At 37.3% G+C, this 20,713-nt stretch overlaps 1 protein-coding gene across 2 annotated transcripts in view; it reads left to right on the forward strand.

The window, feature by feature from the left end:
- The window catches only part of LOC133054290 (zinc finger protein 260), a 58,258-nt gene extending 38,185 nt beyond the window's left edge, over window positions 1-20,073 (forward strand). Inside the window, exons 5-6 of one of the 2 annotated variants that reach the window (XM_061139168.1) lie at window positions 13,450-13,466; window positions 14,497-20,073. In XM_061139168.1, coding sequence (XP_060995151.1) covers window positions 13,450-13,466; window positions 14,497-15,603 — 1,124 coding nt within the window. In that variant the 3' untranslated portion in view covers window positions 15,604-20,073. Of the gene's footprint in view, window positions 1-3,149; window positions 3,600-13,449; window positions 13,467-13,859 lie in introns of those variants that run through there. The other variant, XM_061139167.1, reaches the window with a different exon arrangement.
- The last annotated feature ends 640 nt before the right edge of the window (window positions 20,074-20,713 follow it).

A 20,713-nucleotide genomic window follows, 5' to 3' on the forward strand; every position in this document is an offset into this window, starting at 1 on the left:
GGAATTGATGCTTTTGAACTGTGGTTTTGCAGAAGACTCTTGAGAGTCCCTTGGACTGCAAGGAGATCCAACCAGTTCATTCTAAAGGAGATCAGTCCTGAGTGTTCATTGGAAGGACTGATGTTGAAGCTGAAACCCCAATACTTTGGCCACCTGATGCAAAGAGCTGACTCATTGGAAAAGACCCCGATCCTGGGAAAGACTGAAGGCAGGAGGAGAAGAGGACGACAGAGGATGAGATGGTTGGATGGCATCACCGACTCAATGGACATGAGTTTGGGTAAACTTCGGGAGTTGGTGATCGACCAGGAGGCCTGGTGTGCTGCGGTCCATGGGGTCACAAAGAGTAAGACACGACTGAGTGACTGAACTGAGCTGAACTGAAGAGAAATTCAGGATCAGTCATTCTGTGCTCTGTGAAAATGAGCCTTTATTTAGAACTATTTCAGGAGAATTTTTTAATGAACTTGGATTTTTGCATCTGCCCATACTTAGGAAAGCACTAAAATCATTAACCAAGATATCTATTCCTCACAACTGGCAATAATCGTCTACCAACATGTGTCTTTAATCACATGTACACCTTCACATCTTCAGAGTAATTTCTCAGAGCTACCTGAAAGGCTGTCTCCCAGGCTATAGTGCTCAGTAAGTACTCAGATAGAACTGAAACTCATGCCTATCACATTGTGTGTTTTTCAGTCAACATTACCATGAAGAGAATTGAAATGTTACCATATATTTCATCCACCTATAGGTAAATATTGTTTTGTTTACCAAATAACTTTCATACAATATACACTATTTAAAATCCTCTACTTTCACTTAGTATACTCTTTAATTCTCTTACCCTTCCTTTCCTAGTGGATGCATGGTTATATGATGGCTGCTCCATGAACAGCACTATATCCACTTCCCAGGCAGGAAGGAGAAAAGGAAGAAGGCTAAAAGAGTACATGTCTACTGAGCCTTCCCCATGTTCCCCCCTTTAAAGAACTGTCTAAGAAATCCAATCTAACAGCTTTTGTTTACATCTGAAACATGTAAAGTGGTTGTTTTTTTTTTTTTTCCATATTTGTTGTTTGGCACAGTGCCTCTTCAAACAAAATGAGAATTTTTATAGCAATAAAGGAGACAATGACTATTGCATTAATCACACATGACAAAACAACACTGTGTAATATTTAAAATATTCTCAAATAATTTTCAATTATGTGGAAAGTTACATCACTTAAATGAAAATATTTAAGATGCATGTATATACATGTGTATATGTATCGACATGATTGCATATGTGTACATATATAAAACCAAAATACTCAGTATACATATTAATTTTAAAAATTAGAAAGTGCAAAATAGTAGGCTTTAGTTTACTTCATGGGTCTCTGTTAGAAGTCTACCAAGAAAGGAAAAAAAACAACTCCCGAAAAAATAAAGCATTTTAGAAATAAAGGGAAAATACCAAATCATCTTATATATAACTTATAGATGTCATAACCATTATTTTCTCCTCCTTGGAGATCTCTCTTGTTGAAGGATATATTAGCTAGGTAGCAGTAGGGAAAGAATGGGGTTAAACGAAAGTATGATTGTTTTGCAGAAATTGTTAAATTACAAAAAGTTCCAAACACTAGATGTTTCAAACACTAGATGTTTCAAAAAGTGCACACAAACCAACCAAAACACTTTGCTTGCAGTTTTTTGCAACCTAGAGCAGCTTTTGTCTTTTTACCATGCCTGCCCTTTTAGTACTATGCACGCGGAAGTTTAAAACTTCCCCATCCAGCTTTGCACAGACAGCGCTTTTAGAGCTGGCTCCCTGTCTTCTTACTGTCACAACTAATAAATGCTTATACTTTAATCAAAAGTACTTGATGTGGGACTTCCCTGGTGGCTCAATGGTAAAAGAATCTGCCTGCCAATGCAGGAGACAGGGGTTCACTCCCTGATCTGAGAAGATTCTCGCATAACTCCAAGTAACTAAGCCTGTGCCCAACAACTACCGAGCCTGTGCGCTAGAGCACCGGAACTAACCACTGAGCCTTCCGGTCATAACTACTGAAGCCAGCGGGCCCGGTGTTCCGCAACAAAAGAAGCCACCGCAGTGAGAAAACTGCTCTGCAACTGGACAGTAACCCCCGCTCCCTGCAACTAGAGAAAAGCTCAAGCAACAAGGAAGATGCAGCACAGCCAATAAATAAGTTTTAAAAAAAAATTTAAAGTACTTGGTGTGTTCACTGACTATGAGCTACAAGGGACAGACTCATTAAGCCTGGTTAATAGATACAGATGAGTTAAGGAGATAACAAACCTTTCCTGAGGTCCAGATGACAAGGATATCTAGCTTACTTGCTCCTCCCTGACCAGGGCTTCTCAGAGGAGATCCCAGGCTTCCATCTCAACTACAATGCCATACAGAAGATTCAGGGTCTTAACTGTCAAAGGGCAGAGCTATCCTGTGTCTCACTTATGACTATATGTGACACACGGTCACCGACACAGTCTCTCCAGATTCACCAATCAGAAGACACACAGGTGTAACAGTCTCAGTCACAGACACCCCCTCCCTTCCGCACACAGTGCTGCGCAGCCACAATCCCCACCAGGGCGCAGTCAAAGAAGCACAATAACAAAGTTCCCTATGCATGCACACAAACAGGAATATATACGGTCACACAGAAACAATCCACACAGCCACCACAGGGGCACAGAGTCACAGGACAACCCACACTAGCACAGAGTATTACACACGATCGCACGTTAACAATCACACCTCGTAGACTCACCCGCATAAAGCTAAGCACACGGTACCACACACTGTCATAATAACACACCCATCACAAGGACATACTGTCATACATAATAACCGACACTTCCCTTTCCAACCTCGCCCGTGCAGCCTGAACAGAGAATACTCAGTCTCCATCCCCGCCCAGGCCTCTGGATGTTTCACCTCCACTCTCCCTTGCAAGGCGTCAGTCGTCAGGAACAGCTCAGACACTAACACCCGGCTGCCGTGGCGCTCCGCGCAGAGCCGCCGGCCGGAGAACGCGGCGACCTCTGGGAAAGGTAGTTCAGCACCGCACTTGTGAGGGACAAGATGGCCTCGGGCTGGAGCCTAGCCAGAGATCCCCACAATCACTCCCTCCCTCACCGCTTCTCCCCCACCCTAGCCTCAGACCGTGCCCTGGAATTTTCTGGCGCTGCCTGCACCGCGGTTCCTAGTTGGAGTCACCCCCAACTAGGGGTGGGCTTGAACTGAGCTTATTACCACTGCCTTCTCCCAGAGGTAGCTGGCACGGGTACAGTATTACCTAAGTCCCGAGGCTCGGGCTACGTACACTCCTCCCCCAATCAGGGAGACAGTCCCACAGGCCCGGGTGGAGTTGAGAAAGCGCGAAAGCTGACTCGAACCACCGAAACTTCTGGGAAATGTAGTCCACGATCAGAAAAGCGGACGCCCGACCAATATCGACCGATTCCGCCCGGTTCTGAGCCCGGGCTCGGTGGAGCCCAGGAGACCTCTGGGAATGCTAACCAGCCGGCAGTGCGCAGGCGCAGGCTGTCTGGCTCGCCATCGTCGTCTTTGTCTGCTGGTGAGTTTGGTTTTGGTTCTGTGAAGCGCAGATCTTGGTTGCTGGACCTAGGTTTCTGGGCTTAGAGTCCGGTCGGGTAGGTTGTAGGGGAGATTTTGCGGAGCCTACGACCGGGCTGGGGAAACTGAAGGAGAGGAATCGCCTCCTGTGACGTGCAGCAGTGTTCAAAGCTTCTGTGGATGGGGACAGGGGTACAGAAGGAAACGGGCGGGTTCGTCGGTGGGTGACCTAGGTTGTGAGCGAGAGTGAGAGGGTTGCAGAGTTGCAACCTGTGTGGTTCCAACTTTGTGAGAGTGGGTGGCGTTGGGAACTTACTGGGATAGTACCATTTAAACCTCACTTTTGTAGTTTCTAAAATAATGATAAAAGGGTGCATTTCTCTGCAACATCCGTTTCTATGAAAGATGAGAAAGGGAAAAGGCTAAGCAGCTGAGAGATAAGTGATTTTTGTATAAAAGCAGACCCATTGTGGAGTAGAAAACAAAATCAGCTTTTTTTTTTTTTTTAAGAGGAAAGATTTCCGGGAAACTTGTTATTGGATGTCTAGACTCCCCAGAGGTATTGACTTTTCTTAATTTTTTGGAGGACTTACGGTGAGGTTGATTTGAGAAGTCCTGGGCTAAGGAACAGCTTTAAGAGTTAGTTTCCACTGGTGCTGATAGCGCAGAATTGGGAAGCAAGTTGTCCTATCTTGGGCGTACAAGTCAGAAAACCAAATTTAGACGCCCTGATTTGTCAGTGAGCATGGCAGTCTGACTCCTAATTTTACCAGGTATTCCCCAAACCAAATGACCTTTGTAAATGTAGTGAAACAAATTTTTCTTTTATCTGTAAAAAGAATTTCTTCCAGTATTTTAATCACACAACATATTTTTCAATAAAATGAGAAAGTACCACAGTACAAAATTTCATATATAGAAATAATATTTTTGCTACATACAGAAAATAATCAGTAATAGTTACGAAGAAGACTACTTTCTTTACAATAGCAACAAATCAGATAAAACACCTAGGGATAAACAGTAAAAGTATAAAAGCTTTATGAAGATATTTCTTTAATGAAGATATTTTTAAATGTTAATAAAAGACTCCAAAAAAAATTGAGCAAGTAATAGATTAGATAGATTTTAAAAGTGTGATGTATTTTGTTATATGAAGAAAGTAAAGTGTATGTTTGGTATAACATACTACTTTTTTTTAGTAAGTGGGGGTAGAAGTGTATATTTGTAGTATGAAGAAACTTTTAAAGTTTATGCAGAAAATAAAAATGGTTGTGAGGGGATGTAGCAGCTAGGGCAGGAATAAAAATCACATTTTTGCTTGCCTGTTTTGTACATTTCCATTTTTAACTGGGATGGAGTAATTAGATTTCTCTGTTCACTCCGTTCCTTTTCAGGTGTTATCACTGACTCATTCTTGAATATTTCCTTGGCTTCCATAATACTTCTCTCATTTTTGGAATTCCAGTGAAAACCAAGGAACAAGGTCCCCTCTCTCCCCAAAAATCTCCATTAGTGAGTGATGTTTGTTTGTCCCTCAAATATCAGTGTTCCTGAGTTTCTGACTTTGATCTTTTTCACTTCTAAGAACTCTTAGGGGCAACAAAATTCCACTATGGCTTCAGCTGTGACACAGGACTAATGAATGACCATTCCTGTTTGAGGCTTGTCCTGAGCTTCTCAGGCATATACCCAACTGTCTAATGGACAACTCCATCTGGAGGTTGCATAGGAACTTCAAACTCTTTATGTCCAGAATGTCATACTTACCTCTTCCCTCCTGTGTGTTGCCTCCATCCTTTCTGCCATCTGTGTGAACCTGTTTTCATCAATTCATGGCACTATCCAGCCAGACTAAGCATCCTATGTTGGAGTAAGGGAAGAGCTTCTGAGCACGTTTGACCCTTTTATCTGTCACACCCCATTACAAATTGAAGACTATGGTCTTTTCAATACACATAATAAATGAGAAATATGTTTGCTGAACCAATGAATTGAATGACCATTTAATTATAGGACACTTAATTTCTCTTAGAATAATATAACCTGGATAAAATATTAGGCTTCTAAAAATTTTAAGAACTCTGATCCACGAGTAATTTCAGAGTCACTTCCTTTACATTTTATCCATATCATTCAAGATTGGTGACTTCACATTTATGAGAAATGTGTTGTTATGGGGGAAAATGAAATTCAAAACTGTGACTGTTCAATCAGGAACAAGGTGTCACTTGTAAGTGACACCTGCTCAAAGGTACTCATGCAGGTTGTGATTCTAGAGAACTCTAGCAACTCACTGATAGTTTCTCTGTATAACCTAAATTCTGAAAATAAGATAGCTTGTTTCCTATTTTTCGAAAGGTGTGGAGCCTTTAAATGACATAATGAGTTTGACCTGAGATGCAAATTACAAATACTCTTTTTCCATGTGCTCACATGTATGTGTATGTGTGTGCTCTGGCTTCTAAGTCCAAGGGTCATCATTCCTTTGTTCTTTTTTCACAAGTCAACTTCTTTGTGCATCCCCCGGAGCTTCACTTTCCTTATCCTTTAACTCCGCTGAGGGTCCTAAGGGCTCAACCTGAATTCTGAGATGCTGCTTTAACCTTCATCCAAGTCCTACGTCAGTATTTCAAATTTTAAAGTAACCAGTTCAAACAAGAAGAGCAATTGATGATAGAGGAAGAAATGTAAAGGAGGTATTCTCTGGGTAAGAGAGAACCCAGCAGGTATGAATGGAATAAAGGCTCATTACAGCGGCTCAGTGAGTTTGCAACATCTGAAATTTTTTGATATTTTCTTATTGTCTCTTGTCTTTTGGAGTGAAAATTGCTAGGCATCCTTTAGATACCTAGGTAACGTTTCTAAATTCTCCTCCTGGTTTGATGCTTTTCTTTTCTCAGATTCTGGAGGACTAGTTCTCTCTCTAACCTTGATTCTGGATGCCAGCCTCTCTATATCATTTGCAGCCTCAATTTTATATGCAGCCTCAATTTTATAACTTTCACAGTCTAAATTTCATGCTTCTTCCTCTCACTAACATTCTCCATTTTTTCACTTCTCCGTATATGTCTACACTCCTTTCCTTCAGCATTCAGTCCTTCTTGCCAAAGATTAGAAATCTGTAATCTTTCAAATCTACAAATGTAGATTATTTTCTTTAACATTTTACTATCATATTTCTTCCTCCTTCTATTGTAATGTGCCTCAAAGTTGAATTTTACCCTTTTATCCTTGTTTTTTTGTCTTATTTCCAGATATCATATTTTGTATATCTATAGTATACAGATATACAAGTATATAAGTATATCTATATACTATATACACAGATATACAAGTATATCTACATACTATATCTGTATACTATACTATAGAGTATATCTATACTGTATACTATACATAGTGTATCTCCAGATATCATCTCTACCTCCTGCTTTTTAACAATAATGCAGGCCTGGAAATGAGTGCTGTATTGTACTGTTATTTTTAAAATCTAATACATATACTTGATAGACATTAAAAAAATAGGTATATCTCCTATTCCTGGCTCTCAGTTCTCTATTTCTGCTCGTTGGAAGCAGTGCAATAAACATTGTATGCTTCTAAATATTTTTATGATTATACGAGGAGACTTATCAGAGAGAGCAAGACATGATTTGCCTGTGACAAGATTACTGTGGTTGCTGTGTAGAGAAGAGTGTTAACATATATCAAGATGTTCAAATGTCAGGCAAACTCAGTGTATTTTTTTTTCTTAATTTTATTTATTTGTTTTTGGTTGTACTGGGTCTTCATTGCTATGTGGGTTTTCTCTAGTTATGGTGAGTGGGGGCTACTCTTCGTTGTGTTGTGAGGGCTTCTCATTGCAGTAGCTTCCTTTGTTGTGGAGCACAGGTTCTAGGCACATGGGCTTCAGTAGTTGGGACACGTGGCTCAGTAGCTGTGGCACATGGGCTTAGTTGCTCTGCGGCATGTGGAATCTTGCTGGACCAGGGACTGAACCTGTGTCTTCTGCATTGGCAGGCGGATTCTTTGTCATTGAGCCACCAGGGAAACCCAGTGTATTCTTTTTAAATGGTGACCTGTTAAGAGTAGAGGTTGGCAAACTCTGCCCTACTATGTGATTTTGTAAAAAGTCATTTTCTTGTCCATTCATTTTCTTACAGTCTGAAAATACTTTCAATGCCTGAATTGAATTGGTATCTGCAGATACATGATATGTAAGGCAATGAAACAGGACTAAAAAGTGTTCATCAATCATGGTAAAGCTAAATGAAAGTCATTCAGTCATGTCCAACTCTTTGTGACCCCATGGACTTACACAGTCCGTGGAATTCTCCAGGCCAGAATACCGGAGTGGGTAGCTTTTCCCTTCTCCAGGGGATCTTCCCAACCCAGGGATCGAACCCAGGTCTCCCACATTGCAGGCAGATTCTTTACCAACTGAGCTATCAGGGAAGACCCTATAGTAAAGCTAAATGGTAAACCACCACATTTGAGAACTTAAAGCTAAGGGACTAAGTGAAGTGAAGTCGCTCAGTCGTGTCCGACTCTTCCGACTCTTTGCGAGTCTGCGACCCAATGGACTGTAGCCCACCAGGCTCCTCTGTCCATGGGATTTTCCAGGCAAGAATACTGGAGTGGGTTGCCATTTCCTTCTCCAGGGGATCTTCCTGACCCAGGGATCGAACCCAGGTCTCCAGCATTGCAGGCAGACACTTTAACCTCTGAGCCACGAGGGAAGCCCACTAATAAACGCCCAAATGTGCTAGTTTAAGGAATGTAAGAATTGATTTATTGGCTTATATCAGTTATGTGATGAGTAGTCAAAATCTGCATGGTACCTTTGGTCTTTGTGGTACTTGAAGATCCAGACTTCTTCCAGGTTGTCTCTTTATCATTTAGTTGTGCTTAAAGCTGGATTAACAATGTATCCTGGTTCCAGCCTGGTAGAGGAGAGAGGAATCGCCACACTAGAGTAGAAGAGGGTCAATAAATTTTTTTGTAAAGGGCCAGAAAGAAAGTTTTTTGGCTTTGTAATCCATAGAATCTCTGTTGGAACTACTCAGCTCAGGTATTATAGCACAAAGTTAGTATGCTTGGCATTAGAGCATTTTGATTTATATTTAAAAACACTTTTTAAAGCACAGGATAAATGCTGTTGAAAGGACCAGATTGCCTGGTATTCAGATAATGTTGCCTAGTTCAGTTCAGGATTGTCATTTTACAGTATAAAAAATTCAGTTCTGGTTAAGTATCTGTAAAGGATGTTGATATAACCCCTGTAAAAATACAAGGGGGGCTTTAATTATCAAGAGAATGTAATTTCTGTGTTTTCTTTTGACTTACTAGTTATATAGAACTTAGTTCTAATCTGTTGTACATCATACTTTTGCAAATTTAATGAATTTAAGAATTGGAAAATTTTAAATAAATAGTATTATTGTACTTTGTTAAAAGTTTAGTAAAATTCTCACCTTAAACCACACATACCTTGGACTTTGAAGTGATAAAATGAGAGAATGATTGCCTCTATTTTTTTCTATGTTTATTTTTCTGTTTAAATTTTCTTTTCTGGTCTAAGTTTTCAGAGGTTATATTTGCTAGGTTTATAAATTTATTTGCACAGAATTGAACAAAATAGTCTCTATAAATCTTGTTTTCAAATGATCATTTTTTTATTTTTTAATTTTGCTTTTATTCTTACTCGTGAGTCTATTATTACTTGTAGTTTTGTTTGTAATAATCAATTTCTCTTCCTATCTTTTCTAATTTTTGTTTTTCTTTTGTTTACTTTTCCTCATTATAATTCCATAGTTTGAATATTTATTATTATTATTTCTTTTAAAAATGATGTAACCATTTATGCTAAAATTCTCCAAGCATTTTTTCAAGTGGGTTCTGATATACATTGTGTTCTGAATAATATTCTAAATATTATGCAATATATTTTAATTTCCTCTTTGATCAAATAGTTTGTTCAAGCCAGTAGATTTTGAAATTTACAAGTGGAAATTTTTAATTTGTTTAATTTATGACTTTTTTTTTTTAGGGTATTTATCTGTCTTTTTCTACTTTGTGGAATATTTGAAGTTTTATAGGCCTACTGTGTGGACTTATTTTGAGAATGTTCTCTGAGCATTTTAAAAGATGGTTCACTATTTTCAAGATACAGAATAAACTGGTTAGTTCTATATTATAAATTAGTACATATTTTTATTTCATGTTCCCATTTCATATATATGCTCATATTTCATGGATTTGATCTCCTAGGTTGAGAGAGGTAGACTTCTCAGTTGCTAATGTTTTTGTATCTTGGATTTCTATAGTTTATATATTCATGATTATCTTTATTTTATTTTTAGTCTTTATTTTCAGCATTTCTGATATATTATTTTAGAAGCATATCTTATGTACAGTTTAGGGGGGATTTGCTATATCAGTTGTTAAACTTTAACATGCATCAAAATCACCTGGAGAAGGCTTCCCTGGTGTCCAGTGGTTAAGAATCTGCCTGCCAATGCAGGGGACTTGGGTTTGATCCCTGCTCTGGGAAAATCCCACATGCCACAGAGCAACTAAGCCTAGAGCATGTGCTCTGCAACAAGAGAAACCACCACAATGAGAAGCTCACGCACTGCAACTAGAGAGTAGCCCCCACTCACCCCAACCAGAGAAAGCCTGGGCAAAGCGATCAAGACTCAGCTCAGCCAAAGAATAAAATAAATAAGTATATAATAAATCTTAAAAAAAAAAAGAATCAACTGAAGGGCTTGTTAAATACAGACTGCTGGGCCGTACCCACAGCTTTTTTAGATTCAGGAGGTCTGACTTGAGGGCTGAGAATTTTCTATATGAGCCTATCATAGTTCTTTTAATAGTTATTATTATTGTATATGCATTTTTTCACAGGAACAGTATGGTTGGTATTGATTCTAATTTTCTGTACTGTTTTAAATTCTTTTTTGTTTTTTTGCCACACATCATGGCTTGTGGGATCTTGGTTCCCTAACAAGGAATTGAACCCATGCCCTCAGTAGTGAAAGGACAGAGTCCTAACCACTGGACCACTAGGGAATTCCCTACTGTTTTAAATTCTGCCTCATCTTTTATCTTTTGCTGTAGGATCTTTATTTGTTGTGAATATATATCTTCCTGAGCATTTGGGAAGTTTATTTTTTTTCTTTCTTGTGTTTGCCTTTATATTCATAATTTTCTTAGTCTACATCCTTGATTTTAGACAATACCTATTTACTATCACTAGGAGTGATGTATATTTTATACATTTTACAATGTATATATTTTCAGTCTCCCTCTTCCCTTCATCATGTTGTGATTATTATTCCAGCTTTAAATAGTAACAGTTGTACCCTTCTTATCGCCCCTGTCATGTGTATGAATTTCTTGGCATCTTTGCCTTTGATTGTGCGGTGATCCATTTATCAAAATCTTATCCACTGTTCAATCTTGAACTTCATTTTTATTGAACTGTCTCTTACTTCTAGCCCAGTCTCTCTAATCCTTGTATCTCCCATCTCAGATACAGAGTAACTTGGATCTTAAGTATTAATATATACTCTTTTAGGTTTGTATTTTTCACTACATTGAAATGTAAATTCACTACGTTGCAAATTCGAGGGCGTGTGTTGAGTTGCTTTAGTCATGTCCCACTCTATGTGACCCTATGGAGTGCAGCCTGCCAGGCTCCTCTGTCCATGAGATTCTCTAGCCATTGATATGTTTTATTTTGTGAAATGTCTATTCTAGTCTTTCCCCCATTTTAAAAACTAAATTGTTTTTATCTTATTATTGAATTTCAGCGGTTCTATATATTTTGGAGAGAAGCCCTTTATTAGTTCCTCCCAGTCTATGGCTTTTGTTTTTGTTTTCTTAACTGTGTTTTTTGAAGGGCATTAATTAGTTTTTAGTTTTGATGAAGTCTACCATTTTTTCTTTTATATTTCTTATTAATAGTTTTAATGCTCATGCTGTGGTCTGTGATTCATTTTGAGTGAATTTTTGCTTATGGTATGCAGTGAGTGTTGAGGTTATTTTTTTCTAATTATAGAAATTACAGCATTGATAAGAGTGGCAGCATATTACTAGTCAGTTCTTAAAATTATTTATATGAAAATGAGGATAAAATTTTGAGATGGATAAATCAGGATAATGTCAAAGGTTTCCAGAGAGTGGGTGGAAAACAGTTATAAAATAAAGGATTTAGAGAGGCCAAGAAAAGAGTTCTTGACAAAAAAAGAGCTTGGGTGCCAGAACAGGCATAATGAAAGAAGAAAAATAAATAAAACCTGAAATTTGATGGCAGTGACAGTTTCAGTATCCAGAAATGATAGTATCAGTAATCAAAATGGAAATAAAAATCAGATTTGGAAGCAAAGATGGCTATTTTCTGCCATGTTTTCTTTTTTTTTTTTTCCCTTTCCCATTAAATGTTATGTACTTTGCTGTTTAGCCCATGTGAAACTCAGTTGTAAGTAGGTAAAAAAGCACTGTCTATAATTTACAGATTGATTCAAGTTAAAAGGCCCAAGTCTTCAAGGAAATCTCTGTAGGTATAACAAATTGGAGCTTTTAGAAGTCCAGTAGGATTATAGGATTATAGCTATGCTTACTCCATTAGGATTATAGGATTATAGCTATGCTTACTCCATTCTTCCTTACCCACCATTCTTGCTTCATGTAAACAGCCACCTTAAACTCGTCTGACTGTGTCTATTGGTGTTTATTCTCGCATTTTATATAGCTGTTTTACCTATTTTAAATGCAGTCAATTTTAATCATTATCAAGATACTAATAAGAAAGATGGGGCTCAGAAAATTTCCTGCATTCATTTTTCATATTTTCTGTGATGATTATAATCAGTGTCCATGAGTAGGTCTGTTAAAATGGTGGCTTCACTGTACACATTCAGTTGGATATATGTCTTTCTTTTCTATGACTCCGAATGTCAGTATCTATCAGGGTTCTCATGATTTTCTCATTTTTTCAGACAAGAACCCTTCCATATCTGACACCTGGCAACTACTAGCATTCCTGTAGTCTAGCAGTAGAAAGAAGTTGGGATACTATACTATATATAGACTTTTACTTATCACCCTCTTTCAGTATGGCACTCTCATCTACTTTCTCTGTCAAAACTAAATTTGGAGTTTCTCAGTTACACTTTTCTGGATAATAAATTCCTATTTCCTTCCAGTTAGGAGAGTTGGGTGCATCAGCTTCTCCTTATGTAATAATTTTATAAGCCACTTTCAATTCTTACTCAATCTGTCCATAAAATTATAGAGCCTTTTTGTCAACAGCTGTGTCACAAATTACCTTTCATCTAAGTGGCATCCTCATCTACTAGCATTTTATTTAAGCCTCTCAGTTTTGTGGTTAATTTAGTCCTTTATTCGCTTTCCTTTCAAAATTTCCTAATACTTTCACCCATTGTTGTTTCCTCAGCCTTTCAGTTTTTATGAGTAATGCCCTTCATCCCCTTATTGTCATTTTAATGGACCTTCAGGAAGATGTAGAAATAAATATCTTATTTAACCACACATCCCTTTAATAATACTCCTATTCATTTTTTATCCCTTCATCCTATACTTTACAGTGTTATGTTTGTCTTTCATCCTGTCACCTGTTCTTTATGTTTTCCCTTATTTTACTGATTTATAAAGTATACATTGTTTCATTTAAAACCAGTTTAAGCTAATGTACCCATGGGTGTCATTTGTACTTGAGCTTTCTTTTATACTCTTAGGTTAGGTTTGAAATTAAAAGTCTATTTTTAAATTTCACTGTTTTTTATTATTTTGGCTGTGCTGGGCCTTTGTTGCTGCACTAGGACTTTCTCTAGTTGCAGTGAGTGGGGGACACTCTTCATTGCAAGGAGTAGGCCTTTTACTGCAGTGGCCTCTCCTGCTGCGGAGCATGGACTTTAGGTACTCGGGCTTCAGTAGTAGCAGCACGCAGGCTCAGTAGTTGTGGCATGTGGGCTTAGTTGCTCCATGGCATGTGGGACCAGGCATTGAACCCATGTCCCCTGCATTGGCAGGTGGACTCTTAACAACTGGACCACAAGAGAAGCCCTAATTGTACATTTCTGAAATTTTATTAAAAATAGTGGAGAAGTTCACAAGTGTGATACTGATGATGATGATGGCTACCTTATTAGATGTTCACTACATGCCAGGCATTAAATATTTTACAGTTAGTTACTCTTTTCAATGATTTTTTTTTTGTACTCCCTTTCAGAAAAGGCCTGGGAAATGTATAAATAAAGATACAACAGGAAAGACCTTTGAGTTAAGTTGCATCCTTCTTTGTGAAAATACAGCTAAAGAAAAACTCAGAAAATACAATTAAAGAAAAACTCAGACAACTTCATAAAATACAGCTAAAAAAAAACTCAGAAAAGTATTTCCTCTGAGCACAGACATTGATTCTTTAAGACTACTACTTTATGTATGGGACTCAGTTTAAAAATTTGGACATAACTTAAACTTAAATATGAGAGAAGCTATCTAAGAAAAAACCATTAAGAATATAATGAGGATGCTACATTTCATCCCAATTTATAATCATCTGACCTCAGGATAACCAGTGTGAAAAGTCTTTTCATCATAAATTCAACTTTGTTAGATATCTGAGAATTATTATTGGAGAGAAACCATCTGCATATGTTGAATGTGGGAAAGCTTTCACCTATGTCACATGTCAAGAGATACTAAGGAATTCTTGTTGGAGAAAATACCTGCGCATGATAAGAATGCTGGAAAGCCTTCGGCCTGAATCAGATCTCCTTCAGCATGATCAAATTCATACTGGAGAGAAACTTTATGAATGTAATGAGTGTGGAAAAACATTTAGCCTGAAGCAAAACCTCACAGAGCATAAGAAAATGCATACTGCAGAGAAATCACATGAATGTACTGAATGTGGTAAAGTGTTCTCTCGAGTCTCATCCCTTACTCTACATTTGAGAAGTCATACAGGAAAGAAATCATATCAATGTAATAAATGTGGAAAAGCCTTTAGCCAGAAAGGAAACTTGCTTACTCACCAAAAACATCATACTGGAGAGAAACCTTATGAATGTGGGAAAGCTTCTATTCAGATGTCAAGCCTTATTAAACACCAGAGAAATCATATTGGAAACAAACCCTATGCATGTAAGGAATGTGGCAAAGCCTTCAGTGGCAAATCATATCTCTCCGAGCATGAGAAAATTCATACAGGAGAGAAACCCTTTGAATGTAACCAATGTGGAAGAGCCTTCAGCCAGAAGCAATACCTCGTCAAACATCAGAATATCCATAGTGGAAAGAAACCCTTTAAATGTAATGAGTGTGGAAAAGCCTTTAGCCAGAAAGAAAACCTCATTATCCATCAAAGAATTCATACTGGAGAGAAACCTTACGAATGTAAAGGGTGTGGGAAAGCTTTCATTCAGAAGTCAAGCCTCATTAGACATCAAAGAAGTCATACAGGAGAGAAACCTTATATATGTAAGGAATGTGGAAAAGCCTTCAGTGGCAAGTCAAACCTCACTGAGCATGAGAAAATTCATATTGGAGAGAAACCCTATAAGTGTAATGAATGTGGAACAATCTTTAGGCAGAAGCAGTACCTCATTAAACATCACAATATTCATACAGGAGAGAAACCCTATGAATGTAATAAATGTGGAAAAGCCTTCTCTCGAATCACATCACTTATTGTACATGTGAGAATTCATACAGGTGATAAGCCTTATGAATGTAAAATATGTGGGAAAGCCTTCTGTCAAAGCTCATCTCTTACTGTGCATATGAGAAGCCATACAGGTGAGAAGCCCTATGGTTGCAATGAATGTGGGAAAGCCTTCTCTCAGTTCTCAACTCTTGCTCTGCATATGAGAATCCATACTGGAGAAAAACCTTATCAGTGTAATGAATGTGGGAAAGCTTTTAGCCAGAAGTCACATCATATTAGACACCAGAGAATTCATACTCATTAAAGCTCTATGAATGTCTTGAATTTAGGAAAACCTTCAATAGAAGTCATACTAAACAGTATATCAGAAAATTCATTTTACAGTAAAGTGACATGAATATGGAAAAGCCTACAGCAACAACTCAAAATGTAATACACTGAGAATTTAATAACTATCATACTATCATGAAAACCTATACCCCCAATAGCCCCACAACAAACATGTTCATGCTGGACTTTTAGGAGCATTTTCATTAAGGATCCAGTCATGGACACTAATCCACATGGTTCTAGAAGGCCTACCTGATATATTCAGACAAAGATATGCAAGGTGTAAAGATGTGAAACAAAGACAAAATTGTCATTTTTTTGTTACATGTTTTACTACATGTATAACCATCAAAATTACTTGCTCTTGATACAGTAATAGAAAACAAAGACTGTGACAGGATATTATATCCAGAAATATATGCATGTTTGTAAGGGAAATTGACAGTTCATAGAGGTGGTAATCTCAATTTGGTAGAAAAATCTGGATAATTCAAAAAATGGTCTCAGGGTAATTGATTCTTCATGTGGAAAAATACTAGATCTTTGCTGTTGTCATACATTATAAAGTATTTATTAAAAAATTCAAAAGTATTGAAGACTAGAACTCAAAGAGCAAAACTTAATAATATAAGAGTTTTGTAGGAGAATTTTTTTTTCAAACTTTGGAGTAGGAAAGAATTTTGAAAACACATTCCAGAATACCTACTCTTGAGTATATATACATATAGTGAAGAAAATGATCCATGTACCCAGGGAGTCCTGTATCTTTAATGTTCATTGCAGCATGAGTTATATTAATATAGCAAAAAATTGGAAACAAATGTCTGTCACTTTGGAAATGATTGATAAAATGTGATGTAGTCATCCTGTAGAATACTCTCTAGCAGTTAAGTATAACAAATTAAATCTATATGTATTAACAGAAAGATCTGAAAGTCATGTAGAATGAAAATGAAGTGTTGAATATATTATAACTATACCTGTGTGAGTTTGAATTAAATCAACACTAACCAACACTAGTATTAAAGCATTGGTTATGGGTAGACATTTTTATGTAAAACTATGAAGAATGGATTGGAAAGATACACACTCAATTCCTAAAAGTGGTTGTCTCTAGAAAGGAAGAGAGTAGAAGGGAAATGGGGCCAATCATGGTGGATGAATGATACTTCAGTTTTGTATCTAAATATCTATCTCATTAAAAAAATAAAGATTCCAAATAAATATGAGAAAACATTAGTTGATTCTCGATTGTAATAATATATGTTTGTTCTGTTTATGCTGTTTCTTTAAAACTTCTGAAAATTAAAAAAATAGGGATAGGAGTAGGGAGACTACATGGAATACATGTTATAATGGACTTACATTTCCAATTAGATGCAGATATTTTGCAAAAAAAATTTCTGAAATCATATCTTTACTATAAAACATGAGATAAAATTTTAATGGTAACTTAACATCCATTTATTTAAATTTACTGTCAAATGTTGTATCACTAATCTCTGTGGTCTCTGAGAGCATGATTTTGCAACAGGTGATTGAAGCACATTAATTTAAGGATCATATTACTTTATAATACATGCACAGACTTGTTAGAAATAATTAGTTTTTCAGAAACATTTATCAGAAATTTTAATAGGCCACATAACCAGTTCTGGTATTAGAAATTAGACATTTTAAAAATGAAGAAAACATGTTACTCTTTTTTTTTTTTTTTTTTGTATGACACCAAGTAAAACAACTGTTGCATTTCAGCTTCAGTTTTTAATTCAGACTAGTTATTTTCTCTAATTTGCCAGACACAGTCAGCTCCCCCACCCCACCTCTAGTTTGTTTCCTTGGGGAAAATTGAACTGAAAAGGGAGATCTCAGACCTAAAGAGAATTCTCTTATTAAAAGCAAATCTTTTTGAGGATTTTTTATTCTTTACCACAATAACTTGATATATAGAAACAGTTAATGCTTCTTTTGAATAGTGATAAAAGTGAGTATGTAACATTTAAATCTTAGGCTCCTTTCAAATATATTGATGTGTTTTAAACTCAGAAAAATACTATGCTAATATAACTATAGCACTGCACTGCTTGTTACTGGCATTTTTGAAATTTGGTTTTAAGATTATAAATGCCATAGGTTGACTTTGTGAGGTAATGTAGCCAAGTAACATATATGTGTATCTACATGAATCTAAATTATCCTCTTTTCTTCCATTTTTCATTAAACATTCTCTGATATTCCTTAAGTATTACACCCTTGTGCTGGTACATCTTTGAAGTCACAGAGCAACTAGGAACTCTAATCCAGACCAAACTAGGATTACCATTTAGTGCATATAGTTGGCCAGTGTCACGGCCCAGCAACAAGAATGATTATAATGGTCAGGTAGAGTAAGATAAGCAGATGCTGCATGGTATTCTGTGATAGTGCGTACTGTGTATTTATTCAGCCATCCTCCCTGCTGATTCAACTTGTTACTAGTTATTTACCATGACAGACGACACAAGTAAACACCCTTACAAGTGGCCCTCACATTTTAGGTATTTTTATTTCCAGGGGACAGATTATAGGCAAGAGACTGCTAGATCAAAGGATACGTGCTATTTTAAAATTTTAGTAGATGCTATCGGTTATTTTCAAAACAAGTTTCCTCCAGCTACACAATAGGTGGTATTATACTAAAATTCATGTTTGTCTGATGAGTATAAACCTCACTTGTTCCTAGATTTGCTTCTTTGTAAACTTTCATATTGTTAGCCTATATTCCTATCGGATTATTTATCTTTTTGTCAGTTTTGAAGATCTCTTTCCATATTAGATATTAGGAAATGTATGGGTCAGTTATAAAGATACTTTAATCTTTACATTATATATGTTATTTCTTAGGTTTTCTTTCAAGTTGTCTATTTCCTTTTTGTAATAGATTAATGTTTAACCTATCTGGAATTGAATTTTTTTTTAGAATTGAATTTTTAATTTATGAGGGTTCATTTTTTTTCTTCCAGATGGGTTGCCAGTTGTACAAGCACAATTTGTTAAAATAATCCAGCAGGCAGTTTAGGGTCAAACAGCTCTGACACCTGCATGTCCACCAGAAACAATCACAGATTTGAACTGGCAATCAGAAAGAGGAAGAGGGATAACAGAATAAGCTTTAACCTAGCATTAGGTTTATTATTAGCTTTGTCCTAACAAGAAAATATCTTTACAGCATGTTCATCAGAAAGTCTTGCAAGTGCTCAAGCAAGCACAGCTTCCACTGCCCCACACTGCACAGAGGAGACAAGGTCAGAATAGGTGTGGTTCACCTCAGCACTGGAAGACTAACATTCTCATCCAGCACATTCGTCGAGCAGGGCATCTGCATGGTGTGCCACCATCAAATGGGGTGCACTCACTTGTAACAGGGATAACCACTTAAGCACAGGGAAGCTACTACCTTGGTTTCTCAAGACTTATGATGCCTAAGTTATATAGGCAGTTAGTGTCTACATGCCAGTTCACAGTTCATCCCATCCAGGTACAGGCCACAAATGAGAGATTTCCAGTATTTTCTTCAAGGAAACTAGTAGAAAAACAAATCTAAAGTCCTCTTTTCAGGGATGGGTCAGTGGGAACGGCCTCTTATTACTTTGATACCATACTTTTCCTATTCAACTAAAACTTTGCTATGTAATTCTTCACCCAAATGATCTTTTATTCTACTTTAACTGACTTATATTTTGATTTACACCAGGAGTTATTTATATTATCTTGCTTCATTCATCTATTTTTCTATTCCTATACTAACATTAATGGATAATGTTAACATTAGCCTTATTGGATTCTGTTACTGTAAGTCCCCCACTCCTTGCTGTTTTTCAGTTTTATTGGCTAATCTTCATTTTCTTTCTCTATAAATGAAGGTAGGTCTTCTCAAATTATAAAAACCCTTTGAAATTCTAATTAGAATTGCCTTAAGTGTATACATTTGGGGAGAAATGATATTTATGATACTATCTTCCTGTCCCCAAATATAATAAGCCTTTGCATAGGTTCAAATTGCAATTCCCATCCTTCAGCATGAGAATTCAGAACAGAGTAAAGCCCATCCCTGCATAATACCATTAAAGATTTTTGTTAGTTGAGTTAAATAAGGAACCCCAGCCCAGCTCAGAATTCATGTGCTGAAGCCCTAGTGCCTAGCGTGATGGTATTTGGAGATAAGGTCTTAGAAAATTAATTACATTTAGATGAGGTCAAGAGGATGGTACAGTCCTGGTGGAAGTAATGCCCTCATAAGGAATGGGGCATTGTGTGTGCACCAAAAAAAGGCCATGTGAGCAGAGTGAGACAGTAGCTGTCTACAATCCAGGAAATGGACCTTTTCCAAATCTGCCAGCACTTGCTATTTGGGGCTTCTCAGCCTCTACAACTGTGAGAAATAAAGTGTTGTTTAAGCCACTCAGTCTATGGTATTTTGTTATAGTAGCCCAAACTAAGACAGTCCCTTTCCTGCTTATTTCTACCCTAGCCAGTTAAATGTGAGGTAACCTTGTCAGATGTTTAACTGTGAGCTCCCAGATACAGTAAGACAAGTGGAAGTGAAAGTCGCTCAGTTGTGTCCCACTCTGTGACCCCATGGACTATACAGTCCGAGGAATTCTCCAGGTCAGAATGCTGGAGTGGGTAGCTCTTCCCTTCTCCAGGGGATCTTCACTACCCAGGGATTGGACCTAGGTCCCCCACATCGCAGGCGGATTCTTTACCAGCTGAGCCACAGGGGAAGCCCAACAATACTGGAGTGGGTAACCTATTCCTTCTCCAGGGGACCTTCACGACCCAGGGATGAAACTGGGGTCTCCTGCATTGCAGTAAGACAAAGCCACTTCCATTAGAACTGTGTAAAAACAGAAAAAGCCACAGAAGAGGAAACTAGATGGACAACAAATATTTGAAAAGCTCATCCTCACAAATAATCAAGGAAATGCCAAATGTTTGTTGTCCATCTGGTTTCCTCTTCTGTGGATTTTCTGTTCATATACCGTTAACCTACTTTTTCTATATATGTTTTTTTAATTTACAAGAGTTCTAGTTCAAATGAGGAA

The sequence above is a fragment of the Dama dama genome, chromosome 4, assembly GCF_033118175.1.
Source record: "Dama dama isolate Ldn47 chromosome 4, ASM3311817v1, whole genome shotgun sequence".
Lineage (NCBI taxonomy): Eukaryota > Metazoa > Chordata > Mammalia > Artiodactyla > Cervidae > Dama > Dama dama.